The 10,733-nt window shown below is 44.1% G+C and overlaps 1 protein-coding gene across 1 annotated transcript in view; it reads right to left on the reverse strand.

The window, feature by feature from the left end:
* ADAMTS3 (ADAM metallopeptidase with thrombospondin type 1 motif 3) overlaps positions 1–10,503 on the reverse strand; it is a 132,416-nt gene extending 121,913 nt beyond the window's left edge. Inside the window, exons 1-2 of the mRNA XM_063310748.1 lie at positions 10,496–10,503; positions 7,512–7,977 (exon numbers count right to left, since the gene is read on the reverse strand). Of these exons, the coding sequence (XP_063166818.1) occupies positions 7,512–7,977; positions 10,496–10,503 (474 nt within the window). The remainder of the gene's footprint in view (positions 1–7,511; positions 7,978–10,495) is intronic.
* Positions 10,504–10,733: the final 230 nt, after the last annotated feature.

The following is a 10,733-nucleotide window of genomic DNA, read 5'->3' on the forward strand; positions in this document are numbered from 1 at the left end:
ATTTTGCATGTAAAGCTACTCTGTCCCACTCAAAGGAACCAAGGCAAGTATAAGAAGCATCAGTCTTCACGATCATCCTCTTCCTAATCTACTGTACATCTAGGGCTGTCCTCTAAATTTGAGGTGGAGAGTTACAGCATTTAATCTGATGTAGTTTCGTCCCAATTGAGGCCTTATAACCATTTGGCACAGCCCTCTCTGCATGGATAGAATTGACCTCATGACTACCATCCACTTCAATTCATTGTGTAGTTACACGTCAAGACAGCTTTCTTTAAAAAAAAAACCCAGCAGATTAAAAATGCAGAACTGAGTTACCATAGTCTGCAAGAACTTTATTATAGAACAATCTGAGCCACAGGGAACAATTTAATAACAGCAACAAAAATGTTGGGATATGTTTTATGTGCTGACCCTACAGAAGGAGAAGGGAGGAGAAGGGAGCTCTCAGAACATCTTAGAAGGGACCCTCCCTAGTTTCTTGGACTATAAAGGAGAGGGGGGAGGGAGGTACTTTCAGACTTGCAAGATTCTGTTAATGTAACCTTACAATAAAGACAGAGCTAGTACTCCTGGGTGTGCTTCTTGTCTGGACTACCTCACAAGGCTGGCAACAGAATAGAAGTGAAGATTCATATAAGCAGCCCAGTGATAAATGATCCTGCCTGGTACCATTAGAAAACTAGCTGTTATTTGAAAGGGGGTGGGGGAACCTCAAGGAATGGAGAATGGAATGGAATATCTTACAAAATGGCAAGGTTGCTGGCTGGTTAGAGAGTTGAAGAAGAGTACCCTACATTGCAACTTTTTATTGCAGTTCTCATTCAAGAACTACATTTTTGCAAGTCCAAAAACATGGCTATCACTATAGGAAGTTGATGCATGTTGGTGGATATGTCACGTTGGGAGGGAGGCTGAATATCAGTCCTTATCCTCTTCAGGAGGTCAGTTTCACTGATCTTGCCAGGTCGACTCCACGCACCCCAGCTTCTTCCCGGCAGAGGTTGCAACATCTGGGAATCGCTACAGAAGAGGCCAGCCCAAGGCCATTTCTTAAAAATATGTTTTCAGCATTCTCAGAAGAGAAAAAAAGCGAAGGGGATTTGGCACTCAATCGGGGATCCTTTCCAACCTTGGGAACAAGCAGGCACAGCGGAAAAGGAAAGGAAGGAAGAAATTATAGCAAAATGAAGGGGAATTCTCCCTACAGCCAAAAGAAGATTTATGCCCATGGAGAGGAGTCTATGCAGAAGAAATCCACAATGATTCCAAAGAGACTGGATTCCAGCATGGAGTCCTATGACCTTGCCATAGGTCACAGGATTTAGCTGCATCCCTCTCAGTCTATTCACACATCTGCTGAGCAAGCGGTTGCATGCAAAAGTTCAATTTCCATGGAATTTGGCTTTCAGACCATTTTGGAAAGAGCTGTCTTCCAATCCCCAGTCTTACAAAAAACCCCAACTTGTATCTCAGATCCCTGGATGCTCTCCAGATATGCTGGCAAGGACTGGAACTCTCAGGAGTCTAGCCTGCATTAGACTGAGAAAATTGGGGATTATATGGTCCCATCACATCTGGAGGGTACCATGTTTTTTTTAAAAAGTATTCCAAATATTCTCCAGTAAAAATAACTGGCTAAAGACAGGGTGAAGCCTACAACTCTTGCTGTTCCAGCCCTGTGTCCAGATGGTCAATTGCTGTTGGCAGAGATCCAGTTTGGTTTGATGTCTGACCAGTCTATAAACCAGTGTTTCTCAACCTTGGCAAGTTTAAGATGCATGGACTTCAACTCCCAGAATTCTGGGAGTTGAAATCTACATATCTTAAACTTGCCATGGTTGAGAAACGCTGCCATAAACTAACTAAATCCAATCCTGGCCTACTGATTGCTAAAAAAAATATTCAAAGCGAAAACCAAGGCTTCAAATCTCAGTGTACCCTAATGCTAAAATTCCTTTCCCCTCCAAAAAATGGTCCAGACTAGTTTTGTTTCTTTCAACCTGCCTTCCCAGAATCTATACATGTCTGCCCTCCCCAGATCTTTTCTTTGTTTTCATACCCATTGACTCTCCTGTTAAGTTTAATGCAATTTTTTATGTGGCTGTGGATACTGAAGGGTTGGGTTTATACCCATGAGAAGTGGCTGGGCTAAGTTTCAAGATGGTGCTTCAAATGAAGCGCCTCCTCAAAGCCACTCTGTACACAACAGCTGTTCCCTCCTTGTTAAGACCTGTGTGACCACGTCCAACCGCTTTATTCTGCTTCAGAGCCTTTGTCTTCTCCTGCAGAGCTTGTGCTACAGAAGAAGGTTGAGAAGAGCAAGGTAGTGACACGTGTGCAGGATGAAGAGAATGCTGCCATCTAGTGGGTGCCCATATTTTTGCAGCCAAGATCTGGTAGCCCTAGGAGATCCTATTGAATTCCATGGAGATCTCGGAATAACCAAAGAGAAGACTGGGGAGTTCCGTGGTGTCTAATACCACATAATTCTTCTGAAGTTGAAACTGGAGTAAAGTATTTCATTCTGGCGCCACTAGGAGGAGATTAAATTCATTTGTCAATGTGGACAGTTGTCAGCCCAAGATAGACCAGATTGGAAAACCAGTGCCATTGTAGGCCAGTGCTACTTTTATTGCAAAGATATAGTAACAGAATCTTACAAGTCTGAATGTGCTTCCCCCCCCACCCCCTTATCTTCATGTGAACTAGGGAGGGGCTTGTCTGAGGTGTTTACTCACATTACATTCTTGACCCAGACTCAAGTTTCTTTTATCTGTTCATTGCCTTGAGAGTGGCTGCTCCTCCTGTCCTTCAAGGCCATTCCCTCTGCCCCCAACGATAGTATAGATCCCTATCAGAATAAGGCAGTATGAAAGACAGGCCTAACAACGGCTATTCCTCTTGAAGATTCAGTATGATCCCCAAGTTGAGTTAGGCTGTCAGATCTTGGCTGCAAAAATCTGGGTGACTACTAGGTGACAGCAAAGCGGCAGACAACAGGCCATCCTTATTTTTACCATCCAGATTTTACCATCCCCAGCTAGGGTTGTGGGCAACATGTCTCCAAATCCCAGTTAAGGGAACAATGATGGAAGAGTGCTACTGTATGTCTCCATTGCCTGCTTGAGAGCACCTAGAACATCTGACCAGCTGCTGGGAGAAGAAAAATCCTAGATGAACATGATCCAGCAGGGTATTTTCAAGTTGCTCCTGCCTATTATCACTCTGTTTTTGTTTGTTCATTTTTTAATTTATGGAGCAGTATTTGTCAGCCAAACAGAAGAAGAAGAGATCAAGAAAAGGTGGCAAGAATATACGGAAGACCTGTATAGGAAGGATACAGGTCTTGGTCGCACTTATGGACGATCTCTGGAGAGAGCGGGATGGAGGGAGTGCATCCATCCTGGCTCTTCTTGACCTCTCAGCAGCTTTCGATACCATCAACCATGGTATCCTTCTAGACCGACTTAGGGAGTTGGGGGTGGGCGGCATGGTTTTGTGCTGGTTTACCTCCTTCCTCCAGGGCCGGTCCCAATAGGTGGTGATAGGAGAGGAGAGATCTGCCCCTCGACCCCTCCATTGTGGGGTGCCGCAGGGTTCAGTTCTCTCTCCTCTACTATTCAACATCTACATGAAACCGCTGGGCGAAATCATCCGTCACCATGGGATGAGGTATCAGCAATATGCCGATGATACTCAGTTATATATCTCCATCCCAGGTAAGGGAAGTGATGCGGTAGCTGCCCTCTCCAGGTGCCTGGGGGCTGTGGGGGTCTGGATGGGGAACCACAGGCTTCAACTGAACCCTGGTAAGATGGAGTGGCTGTGGGTTGGTGGTTCCTCTGTATCCGGGAAGTTGTCATCTTTAGTTCTGGATGGGGTTGCACTGCCCCATTCAGACCTGGTGCGTAATCTGGGGGTCCTCCTGGACTCACGACTCCTGCTCGATGAGTAGGTGGCAGTCGTGGCCAGAAGGGCCTTTGCGCAACTTCGTGTTGTGCACCAGTTATGCCCTTTCCTGGATCGAGAGGCTCTCCAAACAGTCACTCATGCCCTGGTCATCTCCCACATAGACTATTGAAATGCGCTCTACGTGAGGTTACCCTTGAAGAGTATCCAGAAGCTTCAACTGGTCCAGAATGTGGCCGCACAAGCAGTTATTGGTGCCCCAAGATCGGCACATGTGACACCACCGCTGCGTGAGCTGCACTGGGTACCAGTTTGCTTCCGGGTCCAATTCAAGGTGTTGGTTATAACCTTTAAAGCCCTACATGGCATGGGGCCAGGTTACCTGAGGGACCATCTCATCCCCATAACATCGACCTGCCCCACCTGGTCATGCAGAAAGGACATGCTACGAACCCCGCCGATAAAGGAATTCCACCTGGCGGGGTTGAGGCAGGCCTTCTCTGCAGTGGCACCCGCCCTTTGCAACATTCTGCCCCCAGAGCTGAGACAGGCCCATTCGCTCCCAGACTTCCGGAAGAACCTAAAAACCTGGTTCTCCCCCTTGCTTAGGGTGGGAGGGGCACCAGTTCATCTTGGGGGTGGCTATTATAGATCTCTCCCCAACAAATAAGACCTTCACTGCTGGATTTTATATTTTCTACTGTATATTTATTTTATTTTATAGAGTATTTATATTGTAATTTATGTGTTTTAACTTTGATTGTAAACCGCCCACAGTCCCCTTTTGGGGGGAGATGGGCAGTGATGGAAATTTGAAATATATATATAAATAAATAAATAAATCAGGGATAGCTTTGACTGTGTGGTCAGTGAGCTAGAGCCAGACATCCTGAAGAGTGAGGTTGAATGGGCCTTAAGAAACATTGCTAACAACAAGGCAGCAGGAGATGACGGTATCCCAGCTGAATTGTTCAAAGTCTTGCGAGATTATGCTGTCAAGGTAATGCATGCTATATGCCAGCCAATTTGGAAAATGTAAGAATGGCCATCAGATTGGAAAAAAATCAATTTATATCCAAATACCAAAAAAGGGGAACACTAAAGAATGTTCAAACTATCGAACAGTGGCACACATTTCACATGCCAGTAAGGTAATGCTCAAGATCCTGCAAGGTAGACTTCAGCAATTCATGGAGCGAGAATTGCCAGATGTACAAGCTGTGTTTAGAAAAGGCAGAGGAACTAGGGACCAAATTGCCAATATCCACTGGATAATGGAAAAAGCCAGGGAGTTTCAGAAAAACATCTATTTCTGTTTTATTGACTATTCTAAAGCCTTTGACTGTGTGGACCATAACAAATTGTGGCAAGTTCTTAGTGGTATGGGGATACCAAGTCATCTTGTCTGCCTCCTGAAGAATCTGTATAACGACCAAGTAGCAACAGTAAGAACAGACCACGGAACAACAGACTGGTTTAAGATTGGGAAAGGAGTACGGCAGGGCTGTATCCTCTCACCCTACATATTCAACTTGTACGCAGAACACATCATGCGACATGCTGGGCTTGAGGAATCCAAGGCTGGAGTTAAAATCGCTGGAAGAAACATTAACAGTCTCAGATATGCAGATGATACCACTTTGATGGCTGAAAGCGAAGAGGAACTGAGGAGCCTTATGATGAAGGTGAAAGAAGAAAGTGCAAAAGCTGGCTTGCAGCTAAACCTCAAAAAACCCCAAGGTTATGGCAACCAGCTTGATTGATAACTGGCAAATAGAGGGAGAAAACGTAGGAGCAGTGAAAGGCTTTGTATTTCTAGGTGCAAAGATTACTGCAGATGCTGACTGCAGTCAGGAAATCAGAAGATGCTTAATCCTTGGGAGAAGAGCAATGGCAAATTTCGATAAAATAGTTAAGAGCAGAGACATCACACTGACAACAAAGGTCCGCATAGTTAAAGCAATGGTGTTCCCCGTAGTAACATATGGCTGCGAGAGCTGGGCCATAAGGAAGGCTGAGAGAAGGAAGATCGATGTTTTGGAACTGTGGTGTTGGAGGAAAATTCTGAGAGTGCCTTGGAGTGCAAGAAGATCAAACCAGTCCATCCTCCAGGAAATAAAGCCAGACTGCTCACTTGAGGGAATGATATTAAAGGCAAAACTGAAGTACTTTGGCCACATAATGAGAAGACAGGACACCCTGGAGAAGATGCTGATGCTAGGGAGAGTGGAGGGCAAAAGGAAGAGGGGCCGACCAAGGGCAAGATGGATGGATGATATTCTAGAGGTGACGAACTCATCCCTGGGGGAGCTGGGGGTGTTGATGACTGACAGGAAGCTCTGGCATGGGCTGATCCATAAAGTCACGAAGAGTCGGAAGCGACTAAACGAATAAACAACAAAATTTGTCAGCCAATCTCTACAGACACCAGGCAGTGAACAACAATTCAATAAACAATATATGTAAAATAATCCACATTAATATGAATTAACTACCTGTGATGGGCACTCAAACATCATTAAGAGGCAAAAAACTCACTGGAATAACATCAGTGTTACTTGCTTCCAGAAATCAAAGAGGGTTGGGGATGGAACTGAGAAAGCCTATTGCCTAGTCCACACTTCATATACCTGATTTCTGGCTTCCCATAAAATAAAAGTAGAGTAGTGTCTAGCCTTCGGGGGGGGGGGCTTTCCAGACTGAGTGACACACTCCCCCAAACCCACTGCTTGCAGCTTTGAAGTACCACCTCCTCTTGCAGGTTTGGCACATCATCTGTGCATTCTCAGATTGCACCTACCAGACTAAGAAAGCCAAAGCTATCCAAGCACTATCTCAAGGTTGTATCTCCCCAGCCTTGTTGCAACTGTGGATGCCTTTACCATGAATTGCTGACTCCCACACTGTGTTTCTACAGCAGGGAGAATCAAGCATCTACAGTATGTCTCTGTGCTCTGAATTTCTGGGAAATTCCTGGGAAGGTTCACCTAGGAGCCTTTCCTTCAAAGAGTCCTGAGCCCAGAATTTCTAGTTAAAAGACTCTTAAGTGGTTGAAAAAAGATCAGCCTGAGACTAGAAGGATAATCATTATTGAACCAAATGATGCAATTGTTCGATTCAGATCATAAAAGCCAATGGATTCGCAAACAATTACATCTGGAAGAAAATGCAACCAGTTATGGTGTTTGGCCAAAATGATTTTAAATCAACCAAGTAGGATTTTCACCAATATGCATACAGGTAGTCCTCACTTAACAACCATTTGTTTAGTGATGGTTCAGACTTACAACAGTGTTGAAAAAAATGACTTACAACCAGTCACAGTTATGGCCATTTCAGTGTCCCTGCAGTCATGTGATCATGATTTGGGTGCTTGGCAACCGGTTCACATTTATTTGCTTAACAACCATGTGGTTTGCTTAATGACCATGGTGATTCGCTTAACGACCATCACAAAAAGGTCATAAAATTGGGTTGGATTTGCTTAATGACCACTTTGCTTAGCAACTGAAATTCTGGTCCCCATTGTGGTCATTAAGCAAGGACTACCTGTAATTAAGTAAAGAATGACAGCATCTGCTCTAAAATATGTATCTTACCAGGCCATCACAGTTGCTCATCGCGACTGAAGCTCCTGCGATATCCACCAGATCTCCAACGTAAGCACAGCTGGTCCATAGTGATTCCTTTTTCCATAGCCCCTCTGTGACTCCCTTGCCTTGATCCTGGTTGACACCTTCCGTTTCATTGTTGATGGCTGGAGAGTCTTCATACCACTCCACCACTGCCCCTGGTGCTATTAGACGAGTGTTAGGCCTGAGTCTCAGGTGGAATTCTCTCCCAAGGGCAGATACATTAAAGTATAGTTCCTTGGGGCTTGGTAAAACATCCCTTACAAATCTTCTGGAGTGCCTTGCAGAAACAACGTTGGAGATGTAACTTCCATCTGCGCTGCTCCTTACTGGGATGGTTAAGGCATATGGTTCTGTGTTGTGCTTTGGTGTTTCTGTTTTAAAAAGAGAATGACAGAATGCAAAATTCAGATCAAGATACAGGTAGTCCTTGCTTAACGACCACAATTGGGACCAGAATTTTGGTTGCTAAGCGAAGTGGCCATTAAGCAAATCCAACCTGATTTTACGACCTTTTTTCAGTGGTCAATAAGCAAATCACTGTGGGTGTTAAGCGAACCACGTGGTCATTAAGTGAATAATGTGGTCCCCATTGATTTTGCTTGCCGGAAGCCGGCCAGGACAGTAAAAAATGGCGATCATGTGACAACAGGAAGCTGTGATGGTCATAAATGTGAACTGGTTGCCAAGTGCCTAAATCATGATCATGTGACCACAGGGATGCTGCGACGGTCATAAGTGTGAGAAACAGTCTTAAGTCATTTTTTCAACACCATTGTAAGTCCAAACCATCACTAAACAAGCAGTTGTTAAGTAAGGACTACCTGTATATAACTCAGAGTCCAATGAAAGAAATCTATCCATCCATACAGAATATTATAAGAATAAAAAAAAAATCCACTTGGATCACGACAAATATCTATCTAATCTAGCATTCTGCTTGCCATCTGGCCAAACAGATGCCAATGAGAAACCTTGAAGCAGGAAATGGCAGGAATCTTCTACTATTGTTTCCCCCCCCCAAAAAAAAGCTGGTTTTCAGAAGTACACTGAACATGGACAATCCAGAGAACCCTCAAGACTAACAGGCATTAGTAGATTTGTCATTTTAAAAAAGGGATGGACAATCTTTTCAAACCCATGGTTCATGTGAACTGTTGGGAATTGGGTCAGGCTGGTGTATGGACATCTGGATTTTTTTTAGAAGAACCTTTTTCTCTCCAAGGCCAGTAGCCACTGAGTCTTCTTGGGACAAAACTTTGTGCAACTGACACTCTTGACTTTTGCCCCGTGAGACAGCTGGGCCTTGTTTCCTTCAAGCCTGAATAGCAGCACTAAAGCCCAGATGTGGTGCCTTCTGTACAAAATGGACTCTATGGATGCTTAACCTCAGCTAAAATAGGGCCTTTCCAGGACTAGAACACACAGCCTTCTGGTTTCTAGCAGGGTGCCTTTAACCAATACACCAAACTAGCTTTCAAACAGATCTAACCCTCTCCAAAGGCTTATATTGCTTTCCGAGATGGTCTGCAGAAGTCCATCATTGCTTGCATGTCTTACAGGTATCCCTGCAAGTACCCAAACAAACATTCAATGGGCAGAGCCTGAGAGTAAGAGAGAGAACTTAGTTTCTCATAGGAAGACTTTTTTTCCCCAAAGGAAAAAGGGAGCAGTAGTTTCTGAGAAGGCAAACGAAGGTGTAGGCTTGAAAAACCAAGAGGCCAATGCACTGTGCCAGAGATGTCCTTCTATGGTCCCTTTGTAAAGCGCCAGCAGATGAAAGACAGGGCAAAGTAATAATTCAAGAGAGGAGCCACGTTCAGGACTGGTAGAAGAAAGTAAATGGAATATATCTCCAAGGCCTTGCTCCAGGTATCTCAGATTAAACCTGGCTCTTCCATGTCGCCAACAAAAAATGTTCCAGTCAAGTGTGGTCACATAAGGAATAATCACAGTTTAAAAAAAAACACAGTGAGTCCAATTAGGCTCAACTTAATGCAATCCTGCTCAAGGCTGCTTGACTAAGTTTAAGGCAGAAGAGTTGGGAGGGGGAGTATCAAGTGATAAAAGCCACAATGTGTTGTTGCAATACAAGATCCACCCCTTTTATGCACACATCATGATGTCACACACACATGTATGAAAGCTTGCATCATGATGGTCCTCATGAAAGCGTCAGATTCTGCAGATGCCTCTAGTTTAAGAAACTGGAGTGCAGCCTACAACCTGGACTATGAGAATGGAAAGGCACTAATCAGATTCACCTCCTTTTTTAAGCTGGAGGGCAGGAATAGGTTTTTAAAGCAAAGTCCTGCAGGATGTGGGAGTATGGAAGCCAAAGTGCTCAGCTGAAGAAGATACCAGTTGCCTTTATATAGGTGGGAATAAATTGGAGAAGGAGGTTATATTGACAAGATTGTCTGCATTCAGCACAGGCAAGGTCTGTGAATGTAGAACAGGACTGGGGGAGGGTATATTAAAAAAAGGCAATTAACATTAAATGCAATGTATTTAAACAGTGAAGACATCTGACCTTCAAAGTTGACTTCTGTTACCCCTTTGATAGAATCTACTATCTACAGAAATGTAATTTCCATGTGGTGGCTGTATGAAAGGGTCTATTCTAGCCTTCCCCCTACTGTTGGGAATGATGGGAGTTGCAGACCAACGTATCTGGAGGGTGCTGCAATGGGCAAAAGCAAGGCTCATCCATCCCCCTTTCAACAAATTAATTTTCAAGATCATCCTTGATTTTGATAATTAATTTGTTCTTTTTTCTTGCTGTCTCCTTCTCCCTGCACTATAGAGGTAGGCAGAGAGAGAGAGAGAGAGAGAGAGAGAGAGGGAGAGACTTTGCCTTTCATGAAAAATAAATCAGCCTAGTTGACTAATGTGACGCTAAGGTAGTAATCAATACTGTACAAAAAGACAGGCAGGATGAAAATGCTTACATCCACATGGTTGGAGCCAATCCCTGAGTCTAGCTAAATGCTGCTGTCTGCAGCAAGCAAAGGTTAAACTGTCCTCATTTGGTTTCTTCAGCCTCAGCATTTCTGCAATGGTTGCAAATGATCGTGTTGTAAGGATTTGTTTAAGGAAAGACATTGGATCTTTTGAGCAAGGCTTTCAAAAGTATAATTAGGTAATACTTGAGCACTTGTAAAGAAATAAGTATTTAACAGAGTTCCC

This window comes from Candoia aspera, chromosome 8 (genome assembly GCF_035149785.1).
Source record: "Candoia aspera isolate rCanAsp1 chromosome 8, rCanAsp1.hap2, whole genome shotgun sequence".
Lineage (NCBI taxonomy): Eukaryota > Metazoa > Chordata > Lepidosauria > Squamata > Boidae > Candoia > Candoia aspera.